This window comes from Prunus avium, chromosome 1 (genome assembly GCF_965620075.1).
Source record: "Prunus avium chromosome 1, drPruAviu1.hap1.1, whole genome shotgun sequence".
Taxonomy (NCBI): Eukaryota; Viridiplantae; Streptophyta; class Magnoliopsida; order Rosales; family Rosaceae; genus Prunus; species Prunus avium.
The window spans coordinates 11,477,494-11,492,449 of NC_142284.1; the positions used below are offsets into that span (position 1 = coordinate 11,477,494).

Consider the following 14,956-nt stretch of genomic DNA (forward strand, 5'->3'; position numbering starts at 1 on the left):
TTTTCAAGGAATAAGCAGACTCTGCCTCTGTGAAAAGGGGATAAGCGGGAAACAGGGATCAAAAAAACTGAGAACTTACTATCTCAAAAGACTCTCAGACTCTCAGAAAGCAGTTGAAATGAAAGAGGGGCATGGCACCCCATCAAAAGAAAACAGAGAAGTAGTCATTTCAGGAACTGATCGATGAATGTTTACTTGCCATAAAATGGATGGAACCCCTGTTTATTTCAATTAAAAATTAAAAAAAGATTTTTTACTTGCCGCCCACTCTCAAAGAACATTTCTTATATATACAAGAGAGGGTGAACAGAAACAGGGACAATCAATCAACACAACCAAAGAAAACCCAGTCAAAGGACAAACACTCAAATGATCACTTAATCACAAAAACTTCAAACTAAGCCCAGCAGACTTAGAGTCTGAAGCACTTCAATTCCGAAGCTTCTCAACAAGCTTGCAGAATCATCCTTTTTCTCCCAGCAAAGACAGTTAGAATACTGTTTCGGATTTGAATCTCAGTTCACAAGTCAACAATAACGAGATTTCTCTCGTTACAAATTTGGTTCAGCAAAAGCCAAGACAAGCAGAATTTGAGTTTTCTCAAAACGAAAAACTCAACAAATTTATGGAGAGCCCTGACTAAGCAGCACAGGTACCACAGTACACCTCCAGCTCAAGTCCAGCCACTTCTGTCTCTTTCAGACTGGAGAAGTCCCAGTTCTGTCCATCCAAAAGCCTTCCAGGGTTTGAAATGAATTAAAGCTCTACCAAAATCAAGCTTTGGTATCGATTTGCAGCCAGAGTCCAGCACTTGAAGTTGTTTAACATCCAGTCCAGTCCAGAACAGAGGCAACTACCCAGTCAGAAATGGAAGTAGAGCCCTCTTTTTGTCTTTGTATAGTCAGTTTTCCCTTTTTGAGTCTTGAAAAGGGGAGTTCTGCCTGGAATTAGTTCAGTCTGTTATCAGTTATTCTGGCCAGAACTACCGGTTTTATATTGAGGAAAATTATAAAGTCCTTACCAGTCTAAGGCATAGAAAAGAACTTACTTGGGAGATATTCCTCACCCAAATTCACAATCGTTTGTTCAAATTCAATAGCTTGGGGCGCAAGTTATTTTTACTCTCGAGTCTGTTAGCAAAGAGTCTGTTAGAATTGAAAAAGTTGCTAACAGTGGCACGCTCAACACATAAAGAAAGTTAATTTATTGACCAAACAATGGTCTTTGAATTAATGGGGAACTTTACCCTATTATTACCGGAAACAAATCTAAACGGGTAAACAACTGTCAAACCGATAAATTGCTTCGTCAATATCAATCCTTGCATATTATAAATTTATAAATAAATGTTACATATTATGTTTTTATTTTATCACCCCCACTAAACCTAGTTCAAACTTGCAATTCTTTGGTTGTAGAGAAGAGCTACAGGCCCATGGTCTATTTGATGATTTCCATCGCAATTATACAATGGAAAAAGAATTAGCGCTCTCGAGCAAAATGGCCCAACAAGCTGTTAATGGGTCGTGGTGTAATTCTTAAACCGTTCGTTTATAAAAGGTTTAATTACTGTTAAAGTAAGACCAAGCGCCCATTTTAGAGGTAAAAGAAGCGAACTCTTTATCTATCGTAGGCCTAACTCATTTCCAGACTTACCCTCATCACTTGAACTAGTATCAAGGGCTTAAGTAGATAAAATTTGTGAATTTGAAAAAGTTATATGATAGATTGATAATTAAGTGTTACGTATTATGTTTTCTGTTTTATGTTTTTATTTTATTAATACTAGTCCCTTGCCACACGCTCACGCGTGTGCCAATTGGTTTTTTTGTTTTTGTTTTTGTTTTTAGAATTAAGAAAAGAAAAAATGGGTAGTTATTTTCCATAAAAGTAGGATCCATTATCCGATTTTGTTTTTATTTTTAATTTTGTAATTGTGAATTTACCATATTATCCTCATTTAATTAATAATTTCAATTCTTAATGTTTGAATTAATCAAGGGCATTTTCTGGTATTTTGAATGTTTCACCATTCTCTGTCTTTTGCTTTATATATATAGATTTAAAAAGTTAGTTTAATAATTAGTCTATATGATGAGATTCCCTTAATCCCTCATCCAACGTGAATGTTCCCTCATCTTTATGCAAGTCTAATCCCGAACTTGTAGACTTGCATATTTGCAATGTATTGTCCTACATGCAGTACAGCAATCATCATGAAAGATTTCTGGATGGTGTTTATGAGATGAAAATTGGGAGAAAAAGGACCGAGAGAGAGGGTTGTTGGCTGTGTGTTTTTTTTCTTCTGCTTTTTGGTTTTTGTTTTTTTTGGGTTTATTCTTAACAAGTGACAAAGCCAGGTTTCACATTAGAGGGGGCCCTTCATAAAACTTGTCGTCTCTTCATAAATTAATTATCATGAATTTCATATTTTAAATTGGTTCAATACTAATTTCATCATCTACACTATTAAAGACTTAAAAATTAATCATTTATATTCCAATTGAGAAAAAAAAAAAAAAAAAAAAAAAGAGTTCATAAAGCACAATATTAAGGTACCCAATTCATACATGAAAAAACTGAGGAAAATAAAATTTTCACAAAGCTTTAAAAAAAAGAGGAAGAGAAAAAAAAGGTTAAAACTTTAGGAGTTTATATTGCAAATATCATAAACTAACCTAGAAGATTTAAGGGAGATCAAGATATTTTATGGTTTATTTGTCGACAAAAACGACCTAATATATTATTTTATTTTAGGGTAAATATCCTAAAACTAATCTAATATATTATAATATTACATATCATATATAATATACAAATAAAAGAGATCAAAATGGAGTAGGGGCGGGCTTGGGACCACACTGGTCCCATGCTAGCTACGCCCATGTTCTTAACGGTTCATTCGCGAATTGTAACGGGCCGTATTTGGGTATGGTATTTTTCACTTGTTAACTTAACAGGTCGTGTTCGTGTCAACCCCTTAACATGACCCCAAACTTGTTAACACCACCCGTTTGCCAGGTCAAAACATTAGTATTGGTGCTAATGGGGTTTGTTCAAGTCTAGACAATAGATGAAGAATGAACACCAATAAATAAATAAAAAGAGTGTTTTAACTTATGTTATCGTCTAATTAGAGCATGAGTGTGATTAACTTCTACGCAATTTGGAACCACAAATAGTTAGCACAGATACCAAGCCTTGGCCATACCATTTTCCCAAATCGCAAGCAGCCTTTGCTTCTTCTATATGAGACAATTTGTATGTAATTGAATATCTTCGTTTTGCACCAACGTTTTACTTTTGTTAACAGATGTATGTATGTATGCATGTATAAGCCAAATCAGTTTTGCTCTCTGTTAGTTCGAGTCACAAACTCACCAGCCCTTCCCACGCAGCCTTATAACAATCCCATATCGTCTGAACCAGAGAAGCATGGATGAGAATGGGCGTATAAAATTAGAAACAAGACGTGGGAATAAGCATACCTTTCTCGGCCTTTTGGCTAAGATCAAGTGTAGTATCTGTTCTTATCAGTTTAATATCTGATACGTGGGCCAATGGCTCACATGATATTAAATTAATTTCTTTAGGAGGAGGGTCCACCATAATAGCTTGCTATAGGGGTTCTCAAGTGTCGCCCAAGCGTTGCACTATTGCACGGGCCTGGCACACTCCACCAAATCTAGTTTAAATGTGTCCATTTGTATTAATTTTTTATTTTGGTATTTAGGAGAGGGAAGCTACTCATTCTAGTTACCAAGGCCTCTTTGAGGACTTACAACATCTATTTGTATTATTTGTAACTTGAAGAAAATTCTGAAAAAGAAATAAACTGTCTATTTGTATTATTTGTAACTTCAAGAACATTCTGAAAAAGAAATAAACTGTCTCAAACATAACAAATCACAAATTGTTTTTCTATATTTATAACACTATGTACTTGAATAATGCCACAAACCTTATTGAGTAACATTGTTCTTCTGAATTTGCAGACAAAGCCTTCAAACTGCATGTCTAACAAATCACAACTTGTATTTCTATATTTATAACACTATATGTACTTGAATAATGCCACAAACCTTATTGAGTAACATTGTTCTTCTGAATTTGCAAACCAAGCCTTCAAACTGCATGTCTTTGGGTCCGTATGTGAACCCAAATTATTTTTTATGGCAGAAAAGTCATTTTATAAAGCAATTACAAATGTCAGCTTAAATTCTTTTGTTACAATGAAAGAGAAGCGAACTCTTTACATATCATAAATTAATTTTTTGACTCGCCCTCATCACTTGAACTAATGTTAATGGCTTGAGGATTAAATTTGTGAATTTGGAAGCTAAGTGTTTCTCTAGATTAATTAAGCTTGTTAAATTGCATGCGTCTCTGGTACTTTTTTCATCATTTTTTAACCAGTGATTATGTCTAGCTTAAAGTACCACATTGGAAATGCACAAGATGTTGAGAGTGAGACTAATGTATTAAAAAGGAATGAGAGGCACTTCAAAACATACTTACCTGGACGGGGTCTATGAGAGAAGGCTCATGGCCTAGGTTGGTGACCTCTATTGCACTTAGGAGGGGTGCCCGCCTATGGTCTCCTCAACGTGGGAGAGCCAACGTCATAATTTGTTGTAGTGGGGGCCTGCGTTCGCGCGGCCCCTGCCGTAATTCAATATCAACTTTATGCAACTAGCGAGCAAAATAGGCTCATTCCTCGTCTTCCTCAAGTTGATTTTACCTTTTTGTCTGGTATAATTGTTTAATATATCCAGTTGTGACATGCAAAAATAATTTTTAGTGAATTTAACCGGACCTTTTCTATCAAACAATCCATAAATTGCTTCGTCAATATCAATCCTTGCATATTATAAATTTATATAAATAAGTGTTACATATTATGTTTTTATTTTATTAATATTTCATAGATTTGCATGGGCCTGGCGCACCCCACTAAACCTAGTTTTGCAATTCTTTAGTTGTAGAGAAGAGCTATAGGCCCATGGTCTATTTGATGATTTCCATCACAATTATACAATGGAAAAAGAACTAGCGCCCCCGAGCAAAATGGCCCAACAAGCTGGTAACGGGTCGACGTGTAATTCTTAAACCGTTCATTCATAAAAGGTTTAATTTCTGTTAAAGTAAGACCGAGCGCTCATTTTAAGGGTAAAAGAAGTGAACTCTTTATCTATCATAGGCCTAACTCATTTCTAGACTTTACCCTCATCACTTGAACTAATATCAAGGGCTTAAGATGATTAAATTTGTGAATTTGAAAAAGTTATATGATAGATTGGTAATTAAGCGTTACGTATTATGTTTTATGTTTTTATTTGTATGATGAGATTCCCTTAATCCCTCATCCAGCGTGAGTAGTGGGTGCTGTTCTGTGGGATAGTTTGTTCCTTTGTAGTTAGATGCTGTTATAGTGGATGAAGCTTGATAATTATTAACTAACTTTTGGTTAGAGGTCAGGTTCCTCCACAAACCCCACCTAAAAGACGTCAAGGGTTCCTCCATAAACCCCACTTAAAAGAGGTCAAGGATTTCTCCATAATCCCCAATTCCATATTTTCATTGTTTCTCTTAGTTTAAGCCACTCCTTTTAAGCATCGTTCCGATTGCATAATGAAAAGTGCTAATTAGGGTCCGTTTGATAACCATTTTAATTTTAGTTTTTAGATTTTCTTTTTTGTGCTAGAGTATAGAGGACAATGAGAGTAAAAATGAGAGTGAGTATGAGTGAGAGGGGAGGATCGAAGAGATGAGTAACAAAAGTGAAAACAATTTCAAATAGATTTCAGTTTTTAGTTTTTGGTTTTTGTTTTTCGCTTTTGTTACCTCTCCCTCCCATCCTCCCCTCTCATCTTTCTTCTTAATCTCATCCCCGCTCTCATTCTTGCTTCCATTCTCCCTCTTTTTCCTCTATACTCTAGCAAAAAAAAATGAAAACTAAAAACTAAAATTGAAATTGTTATCAAACAGGCCCTAGGTTTGTTCAACATTAATATTTTGGTGCTAATGGAGTTTGTTCAAAATTGGATATTCTATGAAGATTTTGTATGATGAATAGTGAAAACTAAGAAAAGAGTGAAGTTCTAAGCAATTTGGAATCGCACATAGTACACATACCAAACCTTGGCCATACCTTTTTCCCAAATTGCAATAAGCCTTTTTCTTCTCGTATATGAGAAATACAATCCTTTTTTAGAACGTGTATGTAATTGAATATTGTTTACACCCAAAATGAACATCCAATGAGAACAAGACACGTGGAAGAAATCGTGCCTGGTCAGGGATGCCTTCGGCATCATACCTTCCGATTGCTCCATTAGGGCAACGCCCTCTCCTGGGACACGTGGCATGCTCCCAAGCGACGTCCACAGTCCCACATCGAAATTATCAACAAAGTGCACACCTCCCAATGCCTATAAGAGAGGCCAATCACCCAAAAATAGAGGTAATCAGAACTTACGGCATACAAGCCTATTGATCTGTCAGTTAAACTTTCTATTCCCGAACTTACTTAAGCATCGGAGAGCCTTCGGCCGGTACCACACCGGTGCCTTGGGTCTTACTGAGCGTTTGCTCCTATTACAGGTCACGCTCCCTACCGAAGCATTGAGGATACCGAAGGTATAAAATTACTAAGTTGACCCTCTAAGTCAGAGAACCACTTTTTGGCGTCAACAAATATCATTGTTTTGTCGCCAATATTTTAGCTTTGTCAACACATGTATGCATGTATAACCCAAATCAATTATGCTTTCAGCCTTCGTAGCCCCCTTTGCTGTTTGTAAATGTTGAACAGTCCCACATCAACTGGACCAATAACGATGGAAGTGAATGGCCCGATAAAAAGAGAAACAAGAGATGAGAAAAAGCATACCTTTCTCGGCCTTTTAGCTAAGATCAAGTGTAGTATCTGTTCTTATCAGTTTAATATCTGATATGTGGGTCAAGTGTCGCCCAAGCGTTGCACTATTGCATGGGCCTGGCGCACCCCACTAAATTTAGTCTAAAATTTTCTTTTATGGTTTTTGACCAAAATGGTTCTTCAATTATTTCTCGAGTTTCATTTTGGTCGACCAACTAAATTGTTCATTTCAATAGTCATTCAATTCCCCATTTAGTATAAAAATTGTCATTCCGTCAAAGTTTGTCAAATATTTTGTGAAATTGAGGGTAAAAACCATCAAAGTTTGTCCATCCTTACAAAGCAATCTCTCCAGCCCTTCCCCTTCGTTCCCTCTCTCCCCTCTACCCTATCTCTCTCTGTCTCTATTTCATAACGACGACTTTGCATTGATTCCTCAAAATAGTTGCAAATTAGGCACCACAAGAAAAACCCAGAAGCCAAAAAAACACATTTCACTGCTGCGTACAAATAGCCTGATCAAAAGAAGATATGGGTTGTGTCGTCAACAGAAGCCACGTTTCTGGTAATGATAGAGGAGAATGGGGATTTAATGATAGAGTGAAATGGGGTTGTTCGAACAAGAAGACTAGTCTCATTGTTTGCTCCAGTAACATTGTTGTTGCTTATATGTGAAGGAAGTTGAGGTTCCATCCCAAAATCAATTGGCAATGGGGGGAGTAAACCAACTCCTCATAAGCCCTTACTATGTTTCTCAACTTTCCAATGTGGGACTCTTTACCTTCACATTCTCACACGCCCCCGCACGTGTGGCGAATTTTCAAGCCTAACACGTGGACAACACATATTGGGTGACGTGGAGTACGTGTGGCCGTTGGGCTTTCACACGTGGGCTAACCTGCTCTGATACCATGAAGGAAGTTGAGGTTCCACTCCAAAACCAATTGGCTATGGGGGGAGTAACCCAACTCCTTATAAGCCCTTGCTAGGTTTCTCAACTTTCCAATATGGAACTCTTTACCTTCACATTCTCACAATATTTTCATTCTCTCTTCGCTTCTCTATACATCTATTCCATTAACATTGTTGTTGGATTGAATTGATAGAGCGATTTGTTGTCACTTTTATAATTTAACAGAGAACCCTTTGTTATGCTCAAAAGGTAAAGGCACTAGGAGCTTTCTAGAGATGCAGTGGTGGAATTGCCACAACCTTTGAAACTAAAGTTACCAATGAGATAGTTGAGAGGTTGAAAACCTTGAGGCCCAAAGCAAATTTTACTGAGCAAAGAGGAAGGTGGAAGACAGTGAACAAGTGTTTGTGGATACAATTGAAAAAGAGAAGAAGCCTTTGGCTCTGGTAGCTGGGTCCAGCAATCCAGCAAAACTAGGGTTCTAATTTCGGGGAGCTTCCAACATATGGACGGTTTTATCCCTCAATTTAACGGTAAAATTGACAAACTTTGACAGTAGGACCATTTTTATACTAAATGGAGAGTTTGAGGACTATTGAAATGAAAATTTTAGTTGGTGGACCAACATGAAACTTAAGCAATAGTTGGGGGACCATTTCGGTCAATAACCCTTTCTTTTATTTGTCACGAGAAGAACATTTTGAAAAAGAAATAAACTGTATCAAACATAACAAATAACAAATTGTATTTCTTTATTTTAACACTTCCTGTACTTAATAATGCCACAGTATTGGGGATGGGGAAAAAAATGCTTAATGGGGATGGGGATGGGAATGACATACCCACCCCCGATTCGACCCATTGTCATCCCTAGTATTGAGGATCATTGTTCTTCCATGAATTTGCAGACCAAGCCTTCAAAGTCCGTGTCTTTGGGTCAATATGTGAACCCAAATGTCATTTTATAAAGCGATTACAAATGTAGGCTTAAATTCTTTTGTTACAATAAAAGATAAGCGAACTCTTTACTTATCATAATTCTTACTAACTTTTTGACTCACCCTCATCACTTGAACTAATGTTAATGACTTGAGGATTAAATTTGTGAATTTGGAAGTCAAGTGTTTATGTAGATTAATTAAGCTTGTCAAATCGTATGTGCCTCTAGCACTTTTTCCAAGTGATTATGTTTAGCTTAAAGTACCACATCGGAAATATACAAGAAGTAGAGAGCGAGACTGATGTATTTAAAAGGAACAAGAGGCACTTAAAAACATACTTACCTGGACGGAGTCTATGGGCGATCAAGAAGGCTCATGGCCTAGGTTGGTGACCTCCATTGCACTTAGGAGGGGTGCCTGCCTATGGTCTCCTCAACGTAGGAGAGCCAACGTCTTAATTTGTTGTAGTGGGGGCCTACGTTCGCGCGGCCCCTTCCTCAATTCAACATCAACTTTATGTTGTTGGCTATCAAAATAGGCTCATTTCTCGTCTTCCTCAAGTTGATTTTTTCTTTTTGTCTGATATAATTGTTTGATATATCCAGCTGTGACAGAGTTTATTCTTAGCCCAAAAACATATATAAGAATTTATTCTAAATCAACATATTCTTCTGCTAAAAAAAAAATCAGCATGTTTCTAGCCATTACTTTGCTTCCTCAAGTTGATTTTACTTTTGTCGGTTAGTTTAGTATACTAAGTCCAATAATTATTAGTTTAGATTCCCTCCCTCATAATCCAACATAAGTAGTGGGTGGTGTTCTATGGGATAGTTTGTTCCTATTTTGTAGTTTTGTGGAAAATATAAAGGGAATTATTAACTAAATAGTTTGTTCCTCCATAAACCCCACTACTGCATGAGGGCGCACCCCTCTAGTTCAAACTTGCAATTCTTTAGTTGTTGAGAAGAGATACAGGCCCATGGTCTATTTGATGATTTCCATCGCAATTATACAATGGAAAAAGAACCTAGCGCCCTAGAGTAAAATGGCCCAGCAAGCTGTTAACGAGTCGTGTGATGTAATTCTTCAACTGTTCGTTTATAAAAGGTTTAATTACTGTTAAAGTCAGACTGAGCGTCCATTCTAGAGGTAAAATAGTAATTAAATATTTATAAAATTGAGGTATTTAGTTATGTACCCATTCTTAGTACTAGTGATATTAATAAGGGAGTTTCACTAAAATACCCAAAATGGGGGCTGAAATTATAAAAATACCCAACACCCAAAACACTTTATAAACATACCCAAAACTCATCATTACACACACTCAAAACCCATTTATAAACATACCCAAAACCTATCATTACACACATACCCAAAACCCATTTTGGGTATGTTTCTATGTTTAAATAGTGCTTGGGTATTTTTATAAATACATGTCTAGGATTGGGTATTTTTATAAATCTACATTATTTAATTTCTATAAACAAACCCAAAAACAGACAACTGGCCCTTTTGAATTTAATTTTTATTATTAAATTACTTTGATACCCTGTTGAGTGTTTTGGGTGTTTTTTTTTATGAGGTTTTGGGGTTAAGCTTATTTTAAGAAATTCATGGCAATTTTGTAATTTATAGGAAGTTCGAAACCTCTTTCTTATGTTGTAAATGGGCTTTTGGTGTATTTCTAAAGTCCATTTCATGTATGGTTTTTTTATAATTTGGGCCCCTATATTTGGTATAATAATGAAACTCCCTATAAAATATCATGGTATATATTGGAAATTTGCTTAAGAATAAGTTTATACCCAGTTTGTTTTAAAATAAATAATAAAAAGAAGAAAAAAGTACGACCCTGTTTGGCATCCTACTAAAAAAAATAAATTCATAAATTATAATTCTTTTTTAAAAAGATGAGTTTTCAAATAGTAATTTTAAGATAAAAAAACTTGTTTGGTATCGAACTCCAAACTATTTTTAAGATCTAAACAAAATTGAAATTAAAATCAGAAACCCTAGGTTCCCAAATTGAAATTAACAAAAGAAAAGAAAAACCTATGAGTTTTCAATTGAAACCCTAAAACCCAAAACATGAAAAAAGATTAATCAATTTGGGGTCAGGTAGTGGACGAAGGAGACCTTGACGGAGCTGCAAACGACGGTTTCGACTCAGAACCACTAACTGACGAGAGAGAAAGAGAGAGACAGATGAGTGATGAGTGACGAGAGACGGAGAGAGAGAGAGAAAAAAGTATAAAACTTCACTTTTTTTTTTGTTCTTAATAATATGGTTGTTTTTTAGTTTGTTTTGGGTTTGGAATTTTAAAAATGGGCCTACCAAACGAGGTTTTTTTTCAAGCTTTGGACTTAAAATCTTATTTTTAGTTTATAAAATTGAATCCAAATAGGATACCAAAGAAGCCCTACATATTCTGCAAAATTTTGAGACAACAACCTTCAATATTTTAAGGATAAAAGCAAAATAAGAACCTAAAAAATTGATCAAGGGATAGTCATCCTCATCATAAAATAAAATCATTTAAAAATCCTACAACTAATGAAATGCACATGTACTTCATATTAAAAAGTGGAGTAATCACTTTCTTGATACACCACTGTTAATTTAAAAGTGATTATAGATAGACCAAAAAGCACTTCTATAGAAAATCACTTCTTCAAAGAATCATTTAAGTAGTTTTAATTTTTAAGTGATTTTATAAAGAAATACATAAGAGGGGCTTCTGCTCAGAATCACTTAAAATCACTTATATGGAGAAGCATTACCAAACGACTCGTCTATTATTCAAACGACTTATTCCTATTAGACCTTAAAAAACATAGCAATTATCGAGAAAAAAAATCAAGATACATAGAAGTCGTCGAGAAAACGAAGAGAGAGAACAAATAATCCAAAATTTTAAGATCCAACAAGCAAAACCCTTTATTAATAAAAAAAGACAAAAAAACAAAAACAAAAACAAAAACAAGCAAAACCCTTTTTTTCCTTTGGCAGCTGCTGTTTCTTGCTTTTGCTTTTGGAAGTACAGGAGCTCGAGTCTATGGATTCAAAACCTTATGTCCGACTTTCTGCAACACAAGGGACACCAGGTAATCTCGCTCTTTTGAGCTCATCTTCACTCGCAGGTTCTCTTCCTATCCGAGCTCCTCCTACTCCTGATTCTGATTCTGACTCTGATTCTGAATTCAACGGTCATGATTCGGGTTATAGCAGTAGTTGTAATATTAGCAGTATTGGTTGTGAGAGTGGGTCTGAATCTGAGGCCTTTGTGACTGGGGAGGAGTTTGAAACGGCGTCGGAGAGGCCATTGGTGGCAGACCCAGATGAGGAAGCTCTTCAACGGAGTGACTCTGTTGGAAAATATGAGCTTTCTTGGCCTTCTGTGGCCTACCCAGATGAGTTTGAACCTGTTTTCGAGAAAGTTATGGTGGATGATGCAATTTCAGAGAGGGTTATGCCCATTGCCCAGTTGTCATGGGAGAGTGATGATAATGATGTGGTGGATAGTGAAGAGGTTTTGAGTGAAGTGGAAAATGGTGATTTTGTGGGTCAGGTTAAGGTTCCTGGTAATGGGTTTGTGGAGAAGCTTAGTATTGCGCCGAGAGTTAAGGTTTCTGAGGTTGAAGAAGGAGAAGAAGATGAGACAGTGAAGTGGGAAGAGCCTTTGGTAGTTGAACAATCTGAACCTGCCATAGAGGTAAAGAATGTTGAAGGTGTTGAGGGTGATTTGAGTAATTTTGGCAAAGGTCAAAATGGAGATTCTGTTCAAGCTGAATGGATTGAAGATAATGGTCTTGCTATGACAGAGACAAATGAAGCAAATGCTGAGGAGTTGAGCATTAATGTATTTGAAGAAGAGGAGAAAGCAAAGTATGTGGCAGAAGAATCCTTTGTGCATTGCCCAAATAGCGAAAGGAATGGCGTTGATTTAGGCGTCAAGTGGAGCGAAAATCAGACTTTGTGTTTGGAAAATTGTGATTTATCTGAGCTTACTAAGGATGAGGAATTTGAAAATGCACTGTGTAGTGATTTGCTTAAATCAATCACGCTGAACTCACTATCTGTTACTCTCTTATGCGAGAATGTGGCAGAAAACGCTGGTGCTGTGAAATTTCAAGGCGATACAATATATGGAGCCAAAGTGGAAGTGTCTCTCAAGGAGAAGGATGTCCCTGCGGAGAAGGATGTCCCTGCAGAGAAAGAACCAACCAGCTTGGTTCTGCTTGGGGAAAATATTAGTATCACACCTGGAGTTATGGTAGTTGAAGAAGGAGAAGAATACGGGCCAGTGCTGCGGAAAGAGTCCTTGGTCATTAAACAGTCTGAACCTTCCATAGAGCTAAACTGTGTAGAGTGTTCAGACTTTAAAGGCCAAAACGGGGATTCTATTCAAGCTGAAATGATTGAAGATAATGATCTTGCTGCTGCAGAGATCAATGACAACTTCAATGTATGGGAAGGAGGGGAGAAAGCCAAGTATGTGGCAGAAGAATCCATTGTGCATTGTCCAAATAACAAAAGGGATGGTGTTGATACTAGCAGAAGTTCTGAGGCACTGGAAAAAAGAATGCATTCGGGAACTGATTTTGGTGTTGAGAAGAATGAAAATCAAATTCAGGAAATCGTGTATTTGGGTAACGGTGATTTGTCTGAAGCTACTGACCTTGATAGATTTGAATATGCACTGTGTTGTGATTTCCTTAAATTGATCACACCAAGTTCCAATGTGACACACAAACACATTTTTATTGGTCAAACCGAAGTAAAAAATTTCAACATAGATGGAACAGCTGCTAGTTTAACTGTAACTTTTTCAGATGAGAATGTGGCCACCGGACTCAAGATTGAGGATCAAATGGCTATTGGGAAGCACTTGGTTTTGGCTGGAAGTGCTGGAGCTCTGCAGTTTAAAGGTGAAACAGCACATGGAGCCAAATTGGAAGTGCGTCTCAAGAATAAGGATTGCCCTAGAAGGCAGGACCAAACTGGCTTGGGTTTGTCTCTGATGAAGTGGGGAGGTGGTCTTGTTCTGACAGCCGATATACTATCTCTGTTCTCTGTTGGAGGTTCTAAAATGGCTGTTCATGTTGTATTGAGCAACAAGCAAAGGGGTCAGATTGCCATAAGGACAAGCAACTCGGACAAATTCCAAAGTGCACTTGTCGGTATTCTTTCATTTGCAGCTTCAATCTTTGGGATTTTCCGTCCTAGATTTGGTGTTCAAAACTCGACATAATAGGTGTAATTTTCCTTTTGATGTTGGTTGATAGTCAAGTTTTGATGGTGTAAAGGATAGTGTACATAAGCCTATCCCTGTTGGTTTGTCAGTCCAGTTTTAATATGCAAGACTTTGAATCCCTCTCCCTCGTAGATTTTTTAATTTTAATTTTTAAAGAAATATTTATGAAACAGAACCTACATATTGAAGTTTCTTAATGAGTTTGGACATCGTGTCCTCATGGATCCGGATCCTCTCCTAAGCTTGTTTCCACAGTTATCTACTGCGGGCAATAAAACTGTGTATTAAGTTTGTTGACTAATTTGTCTGACATAGTTTGTTTGTTGCAGCCTTGGCCTCCAAGTCTCGTGGAACCTTGGCCTCCAAGTTTCAATTTGTGTTTCCTCTTTTCTTTTATTTCTTTTCTGTCTGGATGGCAACGTCAAGTGTGTCACTTTCCTAATTAAAATGAACAATCTCTCTCAATAAATACCAACGTTTGTTGCTCACTCATTGACAAAAACTGTATGAGTGTGCAATTGATCCAATCCCGACTCCCGACCCATCAAAAGAGCGTAAGGATTCTTGTTCTTAATTCTTGAAAATTCTCTTCTTTACTGGGTAAGGAAACAAATTTGCTAATCAAATAATGTGTTATAGTACACATATTACTATCTTATTATCATTGCCAAAAATAAATTACGTACAAGTTCTTCAATTAGGATTCTTTTCCTTACAAGCGGTTTTGTATTCTATAAATTTGCTTATCAAATAATGCGTTTGCAACCTTAGGTTTGGCCAGTTAATTAGGATTGTGTGCGTGCCCCTTTTGCACCCCAGTTTGAATCTACTTATCATTGTGAAAAATAAAATTTGTACAAGTTGTTGGATTAGGTACATTTTTCTTTACAAATGATTTTTTTATCGTAAGAAGCAAATTATTACGTAAACTTGATTATATGGTATAGAGTAGGTTTTATTGTGC

General features: G+C 36.6%; 1 protein-coding gene, 3 non-coding genes and 1 pseudogene across 4 annotated transcripts; all 5 read left to right on the forward strand.

The window, feature by feature from the left end:
* The first annotated feature begins 3,484 nt into the window (after window positions 1-3,484).
* On the forward strand, window positions 3,485-3,680 carry LOC148297310 (U2 spliceosomal RNA). The gene has a single exon (XR_015833368.1). It is a non-coding gene; the product is annotated as a U2 spliceosomal RNA (small nuclear RNA).
* An 830-nt stretch (window positions 3,681-4,510) lies between these two features.
* Window positions 4,511-4,666, forward strand: LOC148297311 (U1 spliceosomal RNA). Its single transcript, XR_015833328.1, has one exon. It is a non-coding gene; the product is annotated as a U1 spliceosomal RNA (small nuclear RNA).
* A 2,222-nt stretch (window positions 4,667-6,888) lies between these two features.
* LOC148297312 (U2 spliceosomal RNA) lies at window positions 6,889-7,097 on the forward strand (annotated as a pseudogene).
* Window positions 7,098-9,068: 1,971 nt separating this feature from the next.
* On the forward strand, window positions 9,069-9,230 carry LOC148297313 (U1 spliceosomal RNA). Its single transcript, XR_015833314.1, has one exon. It is a non-coding gene; the product is annotated as a U1 spliceosomal RNA (small nuclear RNA).
* A 2,471-nt stretch (window positions 9,231-11,701) lies between these two features.
* LOC110750311 (uncharacterized) lies at window positions 11,702-14,110 on the forward strand. Its single transcript, XM_088251453.1, has one exon. The coding sequence runs from the start codon at window positions 11,794-11,796 to the stop codon at window positions 13,987-13,989; it is 2,196 nt and encodes a 731-aa protein (XP_088107579.1). The 5' UTR covers window positions 11,702-11,793; the 3' UTR covers window positions 13,990-14,110.
* Window positions 14,111-14,956: the final 846 nt, after the last annotated feature.

What these genes read in the sequence shown, in the direction of transcription:
- LOC110750311 (XM_088251453.1), top strand. Translation starts at nt 11,794, where the DNA reads ATGGATTCAAAACCTTATGTCCGACTTTCTGCAACACAAGGGACACCA.